This window comes from Betta splendens, chromosome 16 (assembly GCF_900634795.4).
Source record: "Betta splendens chromosome 16, fBetSpl5.4, whole genome shotgun sequence".
NCBI classification, from domain to species: domain Eukaryota; kingdom Metazoa; phylum Chordata; class Actinopteri; order Anabantiformes; family Osphronemidae; genus Betta; species Betta splendens.
In genome coordinates this window covers 13437127-13457453 of record NC_040896.2, presented here as the reverse complement: position 1 = coordinate 13457453, position 20327 = coordinate 13437127, and the positions used below count along the sequence as shown (strand labels likewise).

General features: G+C 47.9%; 3 protein-coding genes across 5 annotated transcripts; 1 reads left to right on the top strand and 2 right to left on the bottom strand.

Moving 5' to 3' along the window:
* Positions 1-599: 599 nt before the first annotated feature.
* On the bottom strand, positions 600-10917 carry ptpn3 (protein tyrosine phosphatase non-receptor type 3). Its single transcript, XM_029127886.3, has 27 exons — positions 10758-10917; positions 10176-10241; positions 9378-9521; positions 8599-8733; positions 8413-8455; positions 8163-8244; positions 7703-7747; positions 7558-7610; positions 7321-7438; positions 7141-7228; positions 6960-7048; positions 6811-6874; positions 6515-6726; positions 6304-6429; positions 5965-6126; positions 5758-5839; positions 5611-5688; positions 5440-5496; positions 5110-5266; positions 4824-5005; positions 4439-4529; positions 4266-4327; positions 4024-4170; positions 3161-3289; positions 2094-2239; positions 1862-1997; positions 600-1231 (listed from the first exon to the last, which is right to left on the bottom strand). The coding sequence occupies exons 3-27, from the start codon at positions 9444-9446 to the stop codon at positions 1157-1159; spliced, it is 2628 nt and encodes an 875-aa protein (XP_028983719.1). The 5' UTR covers positions 9447-9521; positions 10176-10241; positions 10758-10917; the 3' UTR covers positions 600-1156.
* Positions 10918-14496: 3579 nt separating this feature from the next.
* On the top strand, positions 14497-17833 carry sgk2b (serum/glucocorticoid regulated kinase 2b). 2 transcript variants are annotated; one of them, XM_029127917.3, is made up of 12 exons: positions 14497-14750; positions 15086-15161; positions 15241-15295; positions 15396-15421; positions 15728-15785; positions 15881-15964; positions 16477-16605; positions 16692-16804; positions 16883-17102; positions 17186-17341; positions 17418-17507; positions 17599-17833. In XM_029127917.3, exons 1-12 carry the CDS (start codon positions 14684-14686, stop codon positions 17758-17760), a joined length of 1236 nt encoding a protein of 411 aa, XP_028983750.1. In that variant the 5' UTR covers positions 14497-14683; the 3' UTR covers positions 17761-17833. The 2 variants fall into 2 exon arrangements, with proteins under 2 accessions (XP_028983750.1, XP_028983749.1); XM_029127916.3 differs by having other exon boundaries at positions 14498-14750; positions 16474-16605.
* A 1-nt stretch (position 17834) lies between these two features.
* LOC114842439 (transmembrane protein 244-like) lies at positions 17835-19799 on the bottom strand. 2 transcript variants are annotated; one of them, XM_029127938.3, is made up of 6 exons: positions 19505-19799; positions 19195-19280; positions 18812-18885; positions 18601-18726; positions 18478-18522; positions 17835-18397 (listed from the first exon to the last, which is right to left on the bottom strand). In XM_029127938.3, the coding sequence occupies exons 1-6, from the start codon at positions 19535-19537 to the stop codon at positions 18303-18305; spliced, it is 459 nt and encodes a 152-aa protein (XP_028983771.1). In that variant the 5' UTR covers positions 19538-19799; the 3' UTR covers positions 17835-18302. The 2 variants fall into 2 exon arrangements, with proteins under 2 accessions (XP_028983771.1, XP_028983772.1); XM_029127939.3 differs by having other exon boundaries at positions 19425-19537.
* Between the last annotated feature and the right edge of the window lie 528 nt (positions 19800-20327).

Below are 20327 nucleotides of genomic sequence, written 5' to 3'. Positions count from 1 at the left end.
TTTGAAGGAAGCCTCTGGCTAATAATGATGATTGATGTAGCGCTGTTTATCAGGAGTCAACACTATATGCATCATGGATATAATAAAATATAAAGATAAAACTCAGATAAAAAAATCACTTATACTAAGTAAATGTAAATATATACAGTATTGTAAAAAAATATGTATACCAATATAATTTAATAGGGTATGAAGCTATTCAGTAAAATGACTGAGTCATCATCATCAGTGAACTGAGTGTTAAAATGGCAACTGAAACCGGAAATAAACTTATTTTAATAGAAGAAATTTACAAAAACAAATACGTTCCCGCTTGCAGCTAAAGATACAATTTAGAGGTTCTATCACAATAAACCTGCAGAAACACAGTCTGCACAGCAATATTACATTCTCCGGAGCATCTCTTTTGATACTTTACAAGATCTGTGATTCGGAGATGGTTTCACTGATATGGTGCCAGGTTTAGAGGCTTAGAGGTTGAATAAACAGTCCTCTCTTCCCTCCAGTGGACTGTGAAACAGGCTTGTGATAACTGTAATCATCAAGGCTTTTTTCAGGGTGCTGACTATCAGGAAAGAACCCAAACACGCAGAGACCCATCAGTTTGAATCAGAGTGTTTATTTCGTGTCCTAATAATTTAACAGAGAACAGTAGGTCGGTGCTCCTCTGGCCGTGAGCGTGCTGGGCTGCACCATCAGCTGCAGTGATCTAAAGCCAGTTTTGTTCCCCGCCTTTAGACACAGATAGACTACAGATTATAACAACCCCGGCGTGTCTCTGCTGCCCTGCTCGATCCATTAACAGGGAGGTGTCAGTCTAAGGCACAAATAGCTTAGAGGCGTCAGTCCTGGGAGGCCTCATGGACAGAAATTAGCAGCTCGTGTCGGCCTCTTCAAGCTTAATGCACAGTAATCAGTAAACACTAAGGCAGTCTAGGTGTAAGATTCATATTGTCACGTTGAATCTAGGCTACGCAGATCACAAGCGGCCGTCGTCTGGAGCTAGTTATTCTCTCTTTACCCAGTCTGTGAACCAGTCCCATAGGCGCGACAGAGGTTAATCTGTTGTAGCGCAGCAAGTCCCTCTGTGGAAGTCACTTTCTACGAGATGAGGCAGAAACAGCAAGTGTGTACGTTCTGGTCCCACTGTGCTGAGCTACGGTGCTTTGGATCCCTCCTGTTTCTCTTTATAGACTTGAAGAATGGCTTCGCACACAAACTGGAACTGACACTGAAACACACAACATGCAGAGTGCTTAGTTAGTTTTTGAGCGTTTTCCTCCTATCGTGTGTTCCCACGATAAGAACACGCCAACACTCGGCTGATGACACTGATAAATCGTCTGCGTAGCCAAAGCCTTAAACTAAGCTGTGTTGCAGAGTCGAGGGTGAATGACCCAGCTGGCCTACTGGGCTCAGGCCCAGGGACCTGAGAGGTCTGGGAACACAAACAGTTTGAAAATGACCCAAAATACACACAAAATGGCCACACGCAGTCGGAAAATTACAAAAAAAGAAAAAAGGACAAAATGGCACCACAGAAAGTCAACATCTCAGCAAATATGAGTTAATCTGTTTTAAGGTTTAACTATTTTCTGCTTCTTGAAAATGCCTAATTTTGTTATGATTGATTGTCATACAATCTAGGGACTCCCCTGGATCTATTTGAGCCACCTGTTAATGATTGACACAGTAGGAGACATAGCGGAAACATTTGTATGGCTTTAGTAAGAGCACAGAGGGTGTGTTTAATCCTGGTTATGTAGACTTATTTTGTCTTTGGCTCAGTGACAGTTTAATAAGGGAGAGGAGATTCATCATTTAACGAACATTCAAAGAATAAATCCTCGTTTCTCCGTACCGTGGTCTGAACCATCATCCCTCGCTGATCTCTCAGTGTTTTGACAATGTCCAGCGGGAACACCGGCTGACCCTTATCCAGCAGAGTCAGCGCTGTTTCCATGGTGATCAGAACACCTGTCCGTCCAATCCCAGCGCTGAAACGGTGATGGAAAACAAGCAGGGCGTAAACAGTACAGGAGGGGTAAGGACAGAGGCGGCGTTTTTTGGGGGGTAACCTATGCGTGCGTCACCTGCAGTGCACCATGAGGGGCTCCTCGCCTCTCCTCCGCTCTCTGACCGAGCTGACGAACAGCAGGAAGTCAGACGGGTCGTCGGGCACGCCATGGTCCGGCCACGCTACATACTGCAGGTGCGTGACTGCACGCTCCTCACCTCGCTAGACGCACACACACGGGGAACAACACGCCAGGATGAAGACACGGAGCGAGAAACCCGTTTAATGTTGCGTAATCGGTGAACATGTGACCTCTGGGAAATATTGTTTACGGTATTGCAGCGCCACAGGCTCACGCGCCGATATCACTCGGTGCGCGAGGCAACGAAAACAACAGAGGGTGCGGTGGAAAATCAGAGCAGGTGAAGCCGTAGGTGACGGCGAGATGCGAAACGGAAAAGTGGCACAGAAAAAACAGGTGGCGAGGAACCATGACCAGAGCACAAAGAGAGTCCTGGTTTAGACTTTATAATAGACATGTGGCCTGTGACTCCACGCAGGGATTAACTCCCTCCGCCAGAGGAACAGATGGGCTCACGCTGCAGTATCTGCGTATGCACGTGTGTACATTCATACCTCATGCCTCCCTGAGCACGATTTGTTTATTTACCTGTGGAAGCAGCTCGCGCAATCATTTCATCTTCCCCTCAGCGATTTTTAGGCTTAATCAGATTTGCAGGGCCTGTCCACCCACCCCTACACACAAGCCATGTCACGGCCCACCCACACGGGCACACATCGCACACACCGAGGCGCTGACGCGGAAGTAACTGTATGTAGGCTGCAGCTAGTTTGCCAGGAGTGGCCGCTGCCTGTGGTGAGCTCTGCTACGGGACATATGGCACAAACATATTACATGCCACTGCAAACATGCACACAGAACGGAGCTGCGGCGTGTGACTGAGCTCATGCTTTGAGTGTGTCATGTAGACATGAAAGCAGATGTGACCTTAGCCACTCAGGCTGCAGCTAACAATTATGTTTTACAAAAGAGCAGCTGAAAAAGAATTATTAGGAAAGAAAAGTATGGAAACTGACTTACTTAATAATTACCATTAAATCAACGGTGGATGATTACTCTACCTGTGTGTCCGTCAGGGTGAACTGTCTCGTCACATACGCCAGGTTACACTCCTCCGAGTGACACTTCACCCGCATGTGCCCATAATCCTTCACTTCCGGTGGATGTGGCCAGTACTGATGGCACTTCGTCTGCAAAGCGCATGACATCACCAACAAATCACATTATTTCCGACTTGAGTCGTCCGTCAGCATACAATTAGCTAATGCTGCTACGCCTGATGCTCTTTGCAGAAATTACACACTTGGTATGTTCCACCTGTTAGTCTAGAGGACCCGAGCAATTCATCATGAGGATCATGTAAACTGACCATTATATTATGTAATAGTTGATGCACACACATAAATCTACAGCATATATCTATTTATGTGTGTGCAGTTGTGTGTTTGTGTGTGTGTGTTAGTCTGATTGCTCTCGTATAAAAACAAAGTCAGGGCACTTTTGAATATCTAGAAAATGATCAATTAATGAGAGCATCTGGTTACCAGGCAACAGGCAAACTGAGAGACGGACATCTTCATTCAGCAAGACCTCAATATCTTGCTGCCTCTGTCTCAGAGTTCACCCACAAATTATTTATCTCGCCGGCATCCCACTCACACTTTACATTTCGCTGTTCTCTGCATAGTGAGACCCTGTAATTACTTACGACTGTGGCTACTGATTACTTTGTGTGCAAACATTAGCACCGAACCTGTTAATTACAGTAATCCAATAAAACAGGGACCGCCATGTACCAATCTACTGCTGCAGTAATCACTGTGTTGATAATATCCTGATAAATGTGGAGTTTCCCTCACGGAGCGCTGCCGTGGGGAGTGTGGCTGTTTAGTCTGAGAGAAAGAACATGTAGGAGCATGTGTACCCGTCCCCTCTCTGTCAGAGTTGTGAGCATGATGATGGTGTGTGCCTGTTGCTCCCAAACAGTCTGCCAGAACTGAGCGCAGGTCTGAGGCAAGGGACCCTGAGCTGCAATGTAACATAAAGGTACAGCCGACTCTGGGAGATCCACCTGAGGGACAGACACACGCGTACAAAACGCCAGACAGAGGTTTTACATTAAATGTCAAAGAAACAGAGGGCAAAGCTACGGAAAGCGGCGCTCACTGCGATGTGGCTGGCGTTGATGTAGTCCTCGTGACCCCGCAGCACCACTCGGGTGGCATCGTCTGCAAGGAGAGCAGGTGTGAGCGTCGCAACGCAGCCAATTAAATTCCGTGAGATGTCGCAGTCGAGGCAGGAGACTCAGAGAGAAGAGAGTCTGAATAAATGGCACTCACAAGGCAATACATCCTTGTATCGATTCTTGTCCGCGTTCTCAGGGAGACGAGCACAATTTAGGGACAAGCCAGGTTTTCTCCTGTATAAATTCTAGAAATGACACACACACACACACACACACACACGTAAACACGCAACCAAAAAACGAATAATTTCATGCCAAACACGACATCTTCACTTGGACTCTGTTCTTGACCCGAGTGAAAACTGGGTCCAACATCTGTCCTAAACACACTTAGAAACTTTGTTACTCTAAATAGCTGAGTGGGACAAACTAAACCCTGCTTCAAACACAGACAAATACAGCCATTATTTAGGTTTGACGGATAAATAGACTTTCAGACACCCGTCCAAATGTTTGGCTCCCACCTGAATGCTAAATACCTCAAAATGGAAACACAGTGTGCCTGACTGAATTCCTCTGTCCAGCTGCCTCATGGACTCCTCCAGGGTCGTGACCTTCTCCAGCTGACTGGGTGACTTCGGCTCGTCTTCCTGTGGCTGGCTGGGGATGGTGAGGACGGGGGGCAGCTGAAGAACGGGCGGTGCTGCCGCCCGGCTGGGACCTGGGGTGCGAGGACGGCCCAAGGTCGTCATTTAAATTCACAGAAACTCGGCAGCCCGCAGTGCTGCCCCCCCCCCCCCCTCCGCCCTGAGGCTGCGTGCTCACCTTTACGTCTGATCAGCAGGGCCAGCTCTCTGGAGTGAGACTCTCTGCTGGCTCGTATGAACATGACAACCTGGTCGTGTGTGTGTTCAGAAATGTCTCGACCATTGATGAGTACGAGCAGGTCTCCCTCCAGGAGTTTGGGCTCACAGCGACCCGCCTGGAAACAAACCAGAGCCATACGCAATTAATAGACTGTCTTAACTAACACTTTAATTATTGGTTCATATATGGTCTTATATGTACTGTTAGTATCATAAGGTGTGGGTCTATACAATATCAATCTATCCATCAGTCACTATTATGCCTCCATTATTGTGTGTCCATTCTTACTGGAGAGTCCGGTTTGACGTGGGATATGGCCAGAGGCATCTTCTGATCCACCCCACCCTGTGGGAGGAGTTGGAAGTTGAAAGGAGAGGAGAGCCGAACAGTGCGCTGTGTTTAAAGATAAACCAGCATGTGTGCTGTTTGTAGGACACACAGGAAGGAGGCGGGACCTACCTTGACATTGAAGCCGAACTTGCCCTCATGGTCCGGGGTGAGGCATATCAGCATCAGGTCGCCGTCGCCCAGAGCCCCCTGCATGGACACAAGCGTGAGAATCAGCACTCACACGCGCGTTTGTCGGCCGCTAGTAAGACATGTGACCTTGTCAGCGCGGCGGGAGCTGGCCTCCTCTGCTACGCTGCCATCAGTCTCATTCGGTCGTTGGTGGGAGGGATGAGAAGTACTGAAAGAGAAGAAAGAGTGCATCTATATGCAATTTCAAATACAAAAGCCTGCTGCAGTGGAGAAAAGATTCACAAGGTGTCTAAGAAGCAGAGAGAGGCCATTTGTGGTTTGACTGGTACCCACTGATGGGGCGAACCCTCTCCATCGCTGTCCTTGCTGCTGCCCACAGACGCCCTGTATGTGTAGAAGACGTCCTCCCCCTCAGACATGTCTTTTAGGTCCGTGGACAGCTCCACTGAGGAGGGACGGGGTTTACGGATGCCGTGGCGAACTCGAGGACTTCGCCTGTCGCAGATAGGAAGAAAAAAAACACACAGGTTGGTTTTCTGGCTTTACCTCATTCAGTTTAAGACCTTCTGATAGGTCTTGTTTGACTGTCATAACAGGCAAACTGTAAAATATAAACTACTATCCATGAAGGAAAAAAAAAGGACTTTAGGGAAAAAAGGCTGCAGGTCGCACCAGTTTGGGGTGGTCGGGGGGGATCTGGACGGCAGACTCTTTGTCTCAAGATGCTCTGATGAAAATGACCTCTGCAGGACCGGGTTCCACACCATCCCTCCCACCACCCGCTGGTACTCTGGACCACTGACAATCAGGAAGGAAAGGACAGTGTAAAGCTCTGGATCTGTAAGGACAACGTGTGAATATGAACGCGTAGGTGGAGGATCACCTCTCGGTTTTACTGTTGCCCAGGCCCAGGTGTTGTGTTATCAGCTTCGTGTAGGCCTGAACTGTGCTGTTGGTGCCATTGTTGTGTTTTGGGCTCCTGGCACTTCGGTTGGAGGAGAAGAAGGAGTGATGATCCACACAGGACCTCCAGAGGTTCTTACAGGTCTTGGGACAGGGTAGATTCAGAGACACCTCACAGTCTTGGGTCTCACCCTGCAATATACAAAAAGCTTCATATCTACCTAAACCACAGGTTTGTGGAAGTCTATAAATCAAATAAAGATCAGGGGGACTCACATGTTTACGTTTCAGATGTATAATAAAACGCTTTCTCTTATATGAAATCTTTATGATGTTGCTCCTGTGTGAAGAGAATTCAATTCATTTATTAGTTTAGCTTGGAGAACACGAGACCAGGCCCTCTAATTAGTGGGTTGATTACTCACCAGGGGAAGAAACTGGAGCAAATCTTATTACAGAATATTGCAACACCGCTTGAGGCCAAACCCACCATGACAGGAGCACTGCTGAAGTCCTGAGAGAGCAGCGGAGAGACGTGGGAGTGACACACCATGTTCCAAACGGGTGACGGGTTACAACAATGACACAGTAAATAATTCAAAGCACCATAGCGGCGTGCAGCTCCACCCCGTACAACTCCAGCGTCCGCGCCGTGTTGAGGAAACACAGCTCCGCTTCGCTCTGCTTCAGCCCCCTGGGAAACACACAACAAACACCGGGGTCACGCGGAGCCAGGCCATCAGCAAAACGGACGCGGCGCGAGCTGGATGGGAGCGAGGGACTCACTTGTGCTGCGGATGCAGATCCTCCACTTTGCAGAGGAAGTCTTCATCCTGCTCTGGGATGAAGTGGCACTTGGACAAGTAGCCGGGGGCGCAGGAGGCAGAGTGATCCCCGATCTCTGCTGCGGATGTTTGGAAGAGACGCTGTGAGTCTGGACAATGACCGGACTCATTGAGAGCATCCTCATCAGGGATAATTACTCATGCGGTTATGGAGTCATTAATCACTTGTTACACTCACACTGCACCGCGTACGAGGCCAACACCACCGCTGCACTCAGCGGACACTGCAGCCTGCAAGCACACGCCGCCGTTACTCTTTGTATGCGTTCAACACACACTGTGCACAAAGAAATGAGGGAGTGTGTTCATATCGCGTTACCAACCGTCCTTCTTTAATGTCACTCCTGATCTGGAGGAAGTACAGGTGCCTGCAGGGATGAAACCAGAGGAAGTTTAACCGTGCATTGTTCGCGTCCCTGTGCTGCTTAACAGACATGAGGACAGTTCTGGTTGTCAGTGTTTGTTTTGTTTTCGATCGCTTGTGCAAATGCCAAGTTGTCCAGTCGCAGCTATGCTTCAGAAGTTAATGTTAGCATCACTTACATGTGATAAACCTGTAATTACAATAACTCCCAAAATAAATGGCCCAAGTACAGAGTCCAGACCATGACTGTAAATTATTCTTTGACTTTTACTCTGAGCCAATTCTTATTAAATATTAAACAGGAAATTTAAACAGACAAAAACAAATAAACACAGCATTTTCCCATAATCTTTTCATGTCCAGAGCAATATCTAATTATATACAGTGAAGTTCACCTGCTACAGTATGTGAGCACTAACCTCGTCTGTTCACACTGCAGAGAGTTGGGATCAGAGATGAAGAATCGAACTCTGAAGTTGAGATAAAATGGAGAAGCAAGACCTGGGGAGAAATATTGTGTCGTCAAACTATGTCTCATGTTCATGTCTGCGAGATCACATCCATCTTTTACTGTAAGTCTTCATTCTATGTCTCCTCTCAAATATGAGAGTGTGTCACACTACAAAAGTAATCCTGTGTTAAAACCTTCAAACATTTAGAGTCAGATACCTTTTATCTGCTTCCTAAAGGGTTTCTCGGGCTCCAACCATCTCTGACAGAGAAAAATTCATTAAATATAATGGTTAACAGGGGCTGGAAACATTCACAGAAGTATACCCCGCGGTTAACGCCGACGGTGAGCGCAATGCATTACAATCACAGCCCAATTGTGGAGTAGATGAACAGTGAGCTCACAGGAGAGTGCGTGTTGGCTGCGAAGGAGGCGATGGCAGTGCCGGTCTCTCTGATCTGCAGACTGAAGAGCTGCCGCTCCTGCAGGCCCAGGTGGTTGGATACTTGGTCCAACAGAACCGCACCTTCATCCTGCTTCTGAAAGAGGGAAACAACAAAGCACATCATCGGCTGCCAAATCTCCCCCGCGCGTCTTTGTGCACTAGATGTAAATGTATGTGGCTCAGTGTGTTGCAGTGTGTTAATAATCAATATTTGCTCATGTTGGAAAGATGATTTCCAGATGGCGATCTGCAACACCGCAACTCCTCTAGTTACAGTATATTTATGACTGCACTTCTGAGTATTGCTTTTTTCCACTCTTTGTTGGCCAAAGCTCATTTGAGTCACAAGATGTTTACCATATCACGTATTGCAGGAAATTATCCGTTTCATGTCACTTCGCTATGTAAATGTGCTACAACTAAAATAACGAATCGAGCCCAAAAGCCCAAACTAAAAGAAAAACTAAAATGGAACCCCAGCCCTCCCACCTCATCCCTCCATCACATAAAGGTGCTGCGCAGCTGCTGTCCTGTGTCAGGCTGTGCTGATGGTGTGAAGCGCTGACGAGCTCTGAGCTGCGGGAGGTGAGTGCGCGCTGTCAACCAAGGCCACGGTGCTGAATGAGTGATGCGGATCAAGGGGAATCACAAAGAACGGTCTGCCTGTACAGTACATCGCGACGCTACAGTGATTATTAAACACATGATCTCCTCGTGCTGCGTGTGCATGTTACGCACGCTGACTCGGAACGTCTGGATATCGCTGTCCAGCAGCTGAACGAGGCAGAGCAGGTCCGGTTTTGGCATGTCTGTTACCGCAGTAACTCTGCGCCTCCGTCTCAAGACAAACACCGTGAACTCAGCCCGTCACTGGGATGGGACCTGGAAACAAACACACACACACACACACACACACACACACACACACACACACACACACACACACACACACACACACACACACACACACACACACACACACAAAACAGTGTCAGATGTTTCCAGACTGTTGTCTTCCAATAAAAGCACCTCCCTGAGGATGACATTGTGCGGTGAGTAATATATGTGCTGGATGAAGCACTGGGCTGCAGTGAGTAATGCACCGTGAATGCGAAGGAGTGACTCTGTATATACGTGTGAGTGTGCGCGCGTGTGTTTGTGTAATTCTTATTATTTGGCGTGGGTCTGAACATGTCCCTTCCCTCTGCCTGCTGCTCTCCTCTGTGTCTCTCCACCTTTGGCAGGCGGCTGAATGATAAGAATGTTAAACATTTTCAGAGTAGAACACGCCCATCTGAAGCTCCAACAACTGATCCGAGACCTGGAAAGAGGTACATGATCACAAGGAGCAACACACATGTACTGCCACTGACGCGCGTATGTGTGTGTGTGTGTGTGTGTGTGTGTGTGTGTGTGTGTGTGTGTGTGTGTGTGTGTGAGTGCAGCCAATGGCTCATCCTGACTCTAGGAAATGCGCTTGCGCGTGCGCGCGTGACAGAGCGAGCATCTGCATTGCACGCACGTGTACGCACGTACATGTGTGCTGTGTCGGTTCCCAGGTGAACGATTAATGGATCGGGGCCCGTCTGCTTCCCGCTGCTCCTGGAAGGACACACAGTGTTTAGAGTTAATGTTTGAACACAGTGACATACTCTGCATACGTTAAACCCGGGCTGGTCCCGGTCTTTTCCATTAAAAGCCATCCTGGTCTCACAGAAAAGGCCTGGGTCGAAATAAATTTTGAGTAACTGTCACATCCACTGGCGCCTTTAACGCGGGTTTTCCGCCAGGGCCGCGTCTGTTCAAGTTCAACGTGAACATGGTTTGACGTGAAAAACACCAAACAGGCGATAAGGCGTCTCTGCCGCTTATCAAAGCTCCAGGCCCGCATTGTCCCCGACAGCTCCGGCCCGTCGATAATGAAATCTGCCCTGACCTCCTTGTACTTTGAGCCGCGGCGAGAACAAGGAACCTGTTGACAACCTGAGGATTTCTATAGCTACACCCAAAAGGAGGAACACGGCGCGCACAAACTTTCGGTCCACGTAACTGCAACTTCGCCACATGAACGTTTCTGGGCGAGAAGAGGTTGGGAATGGAAAAAAAGGGCACGTGTACCTCCGTCGTCCCGCTCCGGAGGCGGCTCGCGTCCCTCGGGGTGTCCGCTGTAGAGGCCTCGGCCCGGGGCGCGTCGGAGCGGCCAGGTAGACTTAGGTAAATATCCGGGACAAGTTTCTCATCCCTGGCTGCGCCGCTGGCTCCGCGCGGCCCCGCCCCTTCGGCGCGCGCGCGCGCTCCCCGCTCGGATGCGCGCGCACGCGGAGGCACGAGCGCAGCGCGGCGGAGGGCGACGCAAAGTGGAGGGGGCGTTCGGACGCGTCGGTTAACGCCGATAGCGCTGTGCTAATGTTCATTTGAAAATGTGACGACTGCGGTGAAACCCAGGCCCAGTTACCAGTCACTGCCAGTCAATGGAATTATAAAATTAATTGTATGATCACAGTTGGAGTTTGGAAACACAGATATTTATGGTATTAATATAATAAAGGCAGAGGAAAGAAGAACAATTAAAAACACCCTGACGCCTTTCTTATGGATATGATGAGTTTCAGATAAGGTTTCGTGTACTAACAGGTGCAGTATTAGTTACTGTAGGTACAAAGTTCTGATGCTGGCCCGGTTGTAACGGGCAGTTTTTCCCTTTTTACAGCGGTACAAAAGTTTGAAGGAGAACCAGTTGTCAGGAGCTTTGGTTTACTGTCACCATCTACAGGGCAGATGAAGTACTACTGCTACTACATGAAAACTATACTGTACATACGTTTGGTATGTACAGTACACTGAATACAGATGATTCATACATACACACATTCCCAGTAACTCATAGAAACAGAAACAGCAGCTCGCTCTGAACGGCACAACTCCCATGGCCAATAAGGCTATAAACATTTAGGACACACCCATCTGCTCATCAATTTTGATTTCATATTATCCTGCCACATCCATCTATCATAAGAGAGTTATATTTGCTATGTTCTATATTCACCTGCAACACCAACATCTCTCACTGTATGGAGACACGGCCGTCCAAAGCCGTTGACGTGGCCTGTGTTTAGAAATGTGCGACGTTTAAATTAGTGGAAAAGTGGTCAGTGTGGTCAATGAGCTAATTAGGGACGAGGATATAGGCAACAGAATAAACGGGCTGGTGAAACTGAGACCAGAGGTTGCCACTGACTACAGGTGTTAGATGACATTTTGCAGGTGTGTATGACAGGCAATGCGCTGATGTACAGTATAGAGTCCAGCACATACTGCTGTACATGTGCTGCACCACCTGAACGGCCCAATGCCTCTTTTTAACTGAACTAAATATATCTACCAATAGATTCTTATTGTTAGAATAAAACTAATGTTATTATCTACAATATAATATAAATCACAAGCAAGTGACCCCAGAATGACCCCAGAATATTAAAAACTACAATAATAGATTCAATTTAAGTGATACCTGTAGACTTCAATGCTTTACACTTAAGTTACTGCTGGTGTGAATTATCTATAGGACTGTGAGTGTGAATAATTGTCTGTCTCCATGCTCTATGTCTCTACATGTAGAGTATGTGTCAGTCCTGAGATAGCCTGGAGCTCTCCATACTGCCTCTCGCCCGTGACAGCCTGCAGTGCAGCACGGAAAACACGGTTCAAATAATGGATGGGTGGATTTAATGGGAAATTAACCCCAGCAGCAAAATGCAATAATAGGTAGGGTGTAATGCTGTAATGTTGGCTGCAGGAACTCATCTATCCAACTGTGTTAGTTTACTTAAAAGTTAACAACGTCAAACTTTACATATATTTTTTGTAATTAACCATTATAAAAAAACTCAGGACTTTGTGTCAGGTTTCGAATGTGTGTGACGGCTGATATTAATAAGCTGAAAATGACCATAGAAATGTGCATATGTAGCCGCACATCTAGCGTCATGACACCTACAGTACAGTACTGTCTTACAGGCTGAGAACCACTACTGAAAGGCTTCTTACCCTACATAAACTAGTAACCAGCACGTTTGCACTCCGGAGTACGATTTTAATCGCAGGCATTAGTATAATAGAGCATTTGTTAATTAGTGCAGCACTTGCACGCCTGAAGGAGCAAAACCAGTCTGGACCAGTCAGCCCACTCTGAGGGTGATGGGTTACATAGTAGGTCAGACCAGCGGAGGCCGGTTCACGTGGGAGTGACAGGGTCTCTGGCTCTGCCCCAGCAGCAGGAAAGAACCTCCCCCTGTTGCCAAACGAGGGTCAGCTTTCTGCAGACGTAACTAAGACACTTTGTACCAGCGCTGTCCTGAACCCAAATTTAGACGCCTGACGTTGTTTCAGTGTTCGTTCTTCATGGCTCATTTCTCTGATTCACAGCCTCTTTTTTGTTCCTACTGACAATAGCCTCGTGTGAAACCTTTAGGCTTATTTTATGGAACGACGCGATGTTATATGGTATGAAATCCAGTCAGTCACTGAATTATCTAGTCATGAGATGCACTTTATTCGGCTATGTCTCCAACAGAATTACCTTGCCACCAACTGTGAATTACTCAAGACTGTTCCTGTTCCTGTTTCTGTTTCCACTCACATAATCACTTGTTGCTACAAAGTAATGCTTATGTAATACAAGAAAAAGCTTCGGATTTCAAAATGTCAAAGCCTGGACTGAATGACCTTCTGTGGTAGGAAACAAGCAGCCTGTACAGGAGCGTGGTCGTCCATCCCAAACATAAAACCACTGCTGGTGTGAACAAATCATGCCTTTTGTCAGGCCTGCAGCTGCCACATGACTCCTTCCATAGGCTGGAATGCTGGCATGAATTCCCACACGTTGTGAAGTTACCATTAAAAGACCTTGTTACAAAGTCAGAAAAGTTCAAAAAGTCTATTTACTGCAGCGACGTGTGGACGCTGGGTCACGGCCGGCGCCTGAGAATCTGATTCCGCTTCTCACAACAGAACACGACCCCTGTTCACCAGCAGCAGCTTTGTCCAAGCTTTCTTCAAGAGGATTTCCAGTTCACTCAAGCCCCCCTGCTTTTCACCTTTGCTCTAGTGCTGCTGGAGAAAACAACAGCAAATAAACAGTAATATGCAGGAACACTGAACACCTTGCCCTCTAAATTTATTATCCTGTTATTATATAATATTGGGTCCACAGCCGTAAATATTCATCAGATGTTAAATAGATTTAAGCCCTGCAGATGCAAAATAGACCAGGAAACATTTCTGTGATGACTTTACAGTGTTGTGTTGTGTGAGTGTGTGATTTCTGTTATTAACACACCGTCTACGTTGCTGCTCTCGGCAAACTCAAGCTACAGAAACTACTGTACAACACCTGTCACCGTAATGTTGTTATCACCTCTTTCTGAACTTTACAGCCGCACATATGTCACGCTCTTGCGCTGACCATTTATTATTGGCATGACTATCCAAGACCACAAGTATTAAAAGAATCAAGAGTGGATAAAAACATTAAATGAGCTATGTCAGCTTTAAACACTTCAGTAAAATACTAATCTCAACTGTTGACTCTATTACACCTTTGACCTGCAGTGACATACAGTCCTGATTCAATCTGATGACAAATTGACTGTTTTTAATATTTTTTTAATTTTCAGACAATTATACATCACTTATTCCCAAAACAGCCCATGTTGGATCATTATATAGATCAATATATATCAATTAAAACAATGGCCGGCAGCACTGTTTACTAAACACACTGTGAAGCCGTGTGTGAAAACGGACCGTCCCCAAATGCTGACTAGGAAAAAGTCGAGTAGCCGATGAAGAGGGTCATTCGTGTCTGGAAATATCCGAGGGCGCTTGAACGCGTCAGTGCCGGGACTCGCTCGACTTGTTTGCGTCAGCGGTCTTTAGCGGAGCAGCGGGGCAGGCGGCGGGGAGACTGTCTCAGTTGGGACCCAGGGAAGTGTCAGCGTCGCTCTTAAACTTTCACCAAGCCTCTCGGTTCAGCCTCCATCCAGATGACGGTGACTCAGGACCGGCCGATGACTTACGCCAAAATGAGAGGGCTCAAGTCGTTTTTCTCAGGTATGACAAGTAACTGTTAACTAATTTATTCTGGTAACTATGGGTAAGGCTTATTATGGGACTATTTAGTCCTAATAATAATAATTATTATAGGGACTATTTAGTCTCTTTAATAACGGTTTATAATAACGGTCTCACAAATCTGCAAAAAGAAAATGACAAAACCCACCTCAAAGTTAAAAGTTATATAAATCACATGAAACAGGTCAAAGTGCAGACTGGCTCCCAGTTTGGTGACTGGGGTCCTAAACTGGTGTCAGGAGACTGTATCAAATGAATAAAGTCATAACATCTGCTGGGTAACTAGGTTAGATTAACCCCTGCCTCTCTCTCAGCTCTGCTCAAAGGGAAGAAAGTTGGCCTCAGCGTCTTCTTACATAAACTCGCTTCCACCCAGCAGCTCTATCAGCAGTAAGTCTGCAAAGACGCGAACGTGAACCGCCTTTTAAAATCTGTGCCCGTCTCAAACTCGTGCGTCTTCTTCTTGAAGCCTAGACGCTCAGAAAAACGTGCAGCGGAAGGAAACGGAGCTGAAAACCCCTGTGGTGAGTATTCACGAACGGTGTTTAAGCGAGTGCTGTGTTGACAGATGAAACTAAATCTGACCTCTGATCGCTCCTGTCCCCCTGTCTTTTCTATCCTCAGAGCTCAGCGGACATGGAAACCTCTGAGTAAGTTACTTCCCCCCGTGCCCCAAGTGATAATTCATGTCAAGAAAAGTTATGATGTTTTCCTTCACATAAAAGATCAAAACTGTGCTGAAGGGTGTGGAGGGCCTTAAAATATATTACTCATGTATCAATTTATTGAACTCATAGCAGTACATTAAGTGGCCTTTTGTGGGTCCCCACCCCCCACTGCCCAGCATAATCAGATGAAATAATAAAACCTATCTTAAAAAATGTTTCTAGTATTAATAAAAACTTATTAACCACATATTAATAGAAAGAATAATGTATTTTCTGTCTCTTAAACAGGATGAAACCATCAGACTTTGACTACCTTAAAGTTATTGGCACAGGTAGTTTTGGAAAGGTAGGATAATTCATGCATGTATTTGTGATTTATAACTTCTTTGGTCTTAAGTTTTTATTTTTTCTGTGTTATTAAAAGATGATAAACCTTTACAGGTGCTGCTGGTGAGACACAGAGAACAAGGAGGCTACTATGCAGTTAAAGTGCTGCAGAAACAGATGATTGTCAAGAGGAAAGAGGTAATCTGTTAGCCTGTCTATCTGCCAGTCTGTCTACCAGCCTGTCTATCTGTCTGTCTACAAGCCTGTCTGTCTGCCTGTCTGTCTGTCTACCAGCCTGTCTGTCTACCAGCCTGTCTGTCTGTCTACCAGCCTGTCTGTCTGTCTACCAGCCTGTCTATCTGCCAGTCTATCTACCAGCCTGTCTGTCTGTCTATCAGCCTGTCTGTCTACCTGTCTGTCTGTCTACCAGCCTGTCTGTCTACCAGCCTGTCTGTCTGCCTTTCTGCCTGTCTACCAACCTTTCTACCAGCCTGTCTGTCTGCCTGTCTGTCTGTCTACCAGCCTGTCTGTCTACCAGCCTGTCTGTCTACCTGTCTGTCTGTCTACCAGCCTGTCTGTCTGTCTACCAGCCTGTCTGTCTGCCTGTCTGTCTGTCTACCAGCTTGTCTGTCTGCCTGTCTACCAACCTGTCTACCTGCCTGCCTGCCTATTTGTCTCCTCACTACCTTCTGTTTGTGTCGCCACAGCAGAAGCATGTGATGGTTGAGAGGAGTGTTCTGCAGAAGACGCTTCGACACCCGTTCCTGGTGGGACTTCACTTCTCCTTCCAGACGCCGAGTACCCTGTTCTTCGTGCTGGACTACGTTAACGGAGGGGAGGTACGCACATGGAGGCTCAGCCTCCGTCTTATCACAGACGCTGCTGATGTTGCATTTAGTTCAACGCGCCTCCTGCTGCTCCTCAGCTTTTCTACCACCTTCAGAGGGAGGGCTCATTTCCCGAGCACAGGTCGGCTTTCTACGCTGCAGAAACGGCCATGGCGCTGGGTTACCTCCACTCGCTGGACATCGTCTACAGGTGCGTGAAGCGATGGCGTGAGAGGCGAGTCGGGTGCTTCCGCCGGCGCTCACGGATTTTGGCCTCTTCCTCCGCCAGAGACCTCAAACCAGAGAACATCCTCCTGGACAGCGAGGGCCACGTGAAGCTCACTGACTTCGGCCTGTGCAAAGAAGGCGTGGACGTGGGCGGCACCATGCACACGTTCTGTGGGACCCCTGAGTACCTGGCCCCAGAGGTGCTGCAGGGCCGCCCATACAGTCGGGCTGTGGACTGGTGGGGGCTCGGCGCTGTGCTCTTTGAGATGTTCTATGGGCTGGTGAGTTCTAGGCTACCTGATCTCATTTACCGCTGCACCGTCCTCCTTCTCACAGTCATTCCGCCGCCCTGTTCCTCTCCCAGCCTCCGTTTTACAGCCGCAGCAAAGCGAAGATGCTCGACAACATCCTGCACGCTCCTCTGCGGCTGCACTGTAAGGTATCTCCGGCTGCGCGCTCGCTGCTGAGGGGTCTGCTGGAGAGGGACGTCTCCAAGCGCCTGGGCGGCAGCCGCGACCTGGTAACTGAACGCTCCACACTGCACACATGCACAGTGACGAGCATGAAGCCGGACTTTAACACGGTTCTGCTTCCAGGCGGAGCTGCAGGAGCACCCACTCTTCGCCTCCCTCGACTGGGACGACCTCCTGGCCAGGAAGGTTAGACCCCCATTCATCCCGCGGGTGGTAGGTGATACAGAAACGAGTGCACGGCATTGTTGTCTCTAACGGGTGCCCAGTTTCCCACATTGTTTGTTTCCTCGTGTCGCCGCTACAGACGGGTCCCTGTGACATCAGCTACATCGACTCTGCGTTCACGCTGCAGCCCGTCCCCTCCTCGGTGACTGAGTGCTGCCAGGCAGGTGGGGCCTGCGAGGCCTTCCCAGGGTTCTCCTTCATGAGCCCACTGGAGCACATGGACGCACAGCCCGTGTCATAACATCATCTTCGTATAATGTATTTTTTTCTATATGTATTTTTAAACTCTTAAGCAAAAGGTTCTGATGCTGACACTGCTGTTGTACTGTATGTTTTATTGGTTTCACTTTACAAAATAGGATTTTTACACTCGTTTTAAGTATCTGTATCATTTCATATTGTGAACTAGGCTGGCCACTATTTCACAATGTGTGAGAATAAGAAGAAATAAATAAAGATCTAACACTTCTTTAAAATATATAGAACAGCCTCGTGTTGCAGCATTCTCCCATTCACCTGTTACATTCGCAGCTGGCAAAGGTGCCAAATATACTTAAAAAGCGTGCGTAGCAGCGAACAGAGAACATCTCCCCACGGCGTTCACGCAGCAACAGCAGGACGCCAGTCTGCGGGGCACGCTTAAAACGCCAATTCAAACCAGCTCTTTCGTGACAAAAGCACAAAGCCCATCGCCGTGAAATGTGAATCCAGTGGGTGTCTCCAGGAGAAGCATCTGCTGTGCTCCTTTCCACCCCACTGCATTCAAAGCTGTTTCCTCTGGCGTCAGTAGATGCTGAAGGAGGCGTAGCTCTGGTCAGTCTGGCAGGTGAAATAGGCGATCAGCTGACCATTGCAGATCATCAGAAACAAGCCGCTGCCTACGGAGCGTCAGAAACGCGGCGCGTTAAAGGGATTGGAGCTAAATGCGGCAACCTAGAGACGGGGATGCTTGTGTTACCTAAAGCCAGCCACCACTGCCACACCACGGGGAACTCCAACATCACTGCAACAGACAAAAGGAGCGGTTTCACCCCACATCGGGTCGCTCCTGTCGTTGGATATGCACCGAGTACCTGCTCACCTAGACTGGTGATCATGACGTGCACGAGGGTGACCGTGAGCGCGTAGTCCCAAACCCGCCTCCGAACCACGGCTGCAAACAACAGGCCGCTGCAGAAGTAGGTGACCTCCAGCGACAGGAGATTTGCTGGGGGAGATGGATGCAGGGAAATCAAATAGCTGCACAGGGTTCACGCTTGTTGTTGATCGTGCTGGCTGTGGTGTGTGCTCACCTAAGTACTTGGAGTTGGATTCGGCAGGCTCAGTCTTAAAGTCAAAAGGAATCAGTCCGTCAAAGTGATCCAACCTAAATGATGAGAAGTCAGTGTGATTTGGGCCTGCAATAAGCACTAAGCCTGAGTAAATATATCCAGCTATTTGCTGTATGTGCATGGGATGAAGTCCCAGTGAAGACGGATGACCAATAAAGACTGTACTTCTATGTCACCTACAAGATGCATGGTACCTGTGAAAAGCTGCTATCCACTATTTCAACGATTCTAATGCAACTATACACGTCGCTGTGCGTGGTAAGTGGCGGGATGGGGATGCTGTGGCGCTCGTTTGCGTTATCGCACGTGTTTGCGTGCGCGCATGCGTGCGAGGCACTTGTCACCTGAAGGCACCGAAACACACACTGGCAGTCATGTAGAACACGGAGTAAAATATGACGAGACACAGGAGCAGGTTGACGAGTACGGTCTGTGAGGAGGACACAGAGAAAAAATAATTAGTGCACAAATTCATAATATTTCATTTCATCTGTGTGCTCAACAACGCCTCAAACATTGCCAAACGCTGCAATCCTGTATTATAGGATATCAGTGAGATGCTGACGCGACTCACAGAACATATTCAGTCGATCCGGATGAACAGACTGATGCTGAGACGCCAGTCAAGTCGCAACACAATTTTAGCCGTCTTACCTTCGAGTCGACCGCTTTGCCTTTAAATGCCATATCATGGCTTGTAGTTGATGTTATATCAGAAAATAATCCAGGCTGCGGCTGAGCTGCTGCTGGTCGACCCGCTAATCCCTCACAGACTGGACCTCTCCTGCCATCTAGCGGCCAAACTGCGGCGGCGCCGCCGCTGCTACAGCCCACAGTGAACTCGTTTTACCTCGTATCGGGACCGCCTTTGTTGACCGAAATAAAGACTTTTCTCTCCGTGTGCCCGGTAACAGGCGACTAAATGCATAACGATGGGCTCTGAGCGGAGTTTGTGCTTCCGGTGGTGTTTACGCGCAGAGGCACCGGCGCTAAAGAGAGATCCACAGCTTTATTATGCTGGAGAACAGCCGCCCTATGTGGGAGGAGGCATTGGATACTGCAGGTTTACTGAAGATAATTTGGTTGAACGTGAGCGTGTGGGCCACCGCCGACAAAGCCACTACAATCAATAACAATAGGAATTAAGATGGGCACAAGTAGCCTCATTTCATGACTGACTTTAACAGGATTCGCTGTCACGTTGAAAATATCCACGTATCTAGTTGCCCGAAAGTGGCACAATGTGCTGTAGGAGCGTCTTGGATGGTGGACTGCGACCAAAACAAAGCGCCGCGACCACGTTTTAACGCAGAAATGCGGTGTTGGTTCCGGGCTGATTACGCTAAACTTCCACTGCTTCTGAACAACACTAGTGATCAGCATTAGCCAACAGGACCGAACGGGCTTTAGGGGCCAAACCAGGCAGGACTCGCAGCGAATGTGGCTTGTTTTGATTGGAAAAAATACGACTTCGGGG

Bases quoted from the DNA above. Each gene is read 5' to 3' on its own strand.
- ptpn3 (XM_029127886.3), bottom strand. From the start codon at position 9,446: ATGCCAAAACCGGACCTGCTCTGCCTCGTTCAGCTGCTGGACAGCGAT. The intron at 6,727-6,810 runs GTGAGTCCCCCT...TGTATATTGCAG, and splicing joins TACATCTGAAACGTAAACAT to GGTGAGACCCAAGACTGTGA. The intron at 4,171-4,265 runs GTGAGCGCCGCT...TCTGTCCCTCAG, and splicing joins TCAACGCCAGCCACATCGCA to GTGGATCTCCCAGAGTCGGC.
- sgk2b (XM_029127916.3), top strand. From the start codon at position 14,684: ATGACGGTGACTCAGGACCGGCCGATGACTTACGCCAAAATGAGAGGG. The intron at 15,162-15,240 runs GTAAGTCTGCAA...TTCTTCTTGAAG, and splicing joins ACCCAGCAGCTCTATCAGCA to CCTAGACGCTCAGAAAAACG. The intron at 15,422-15,727 runs GTAAGTTACTTC...TCTCTTAAACAG, and splicing joins GCGGACATGGAAACCTCTGA to GATGAAACCATCAGACTTTG.
- LOC114842439 (XM_029127938.3), bottom strand. From the start codon at position 19,537: ATGGCATTTAAAGGCAAAGCGGTCGACTCGAAG. The intron at 19,281-19,504 runs GTAAGACGGCTA...TCCTCCTCACAG, and splicing joins GCAAAGCGGTCGACTCGAAG to ACCGTACTCGTCAACCTGCT. The intron at 18,727-18,811 runs GTGAGCACACAC...CATCTCCCCCAG, and splicing joins ATCCAACTCCAAGTACTTAG to CAAATCTCCTGTCGCTGGAG.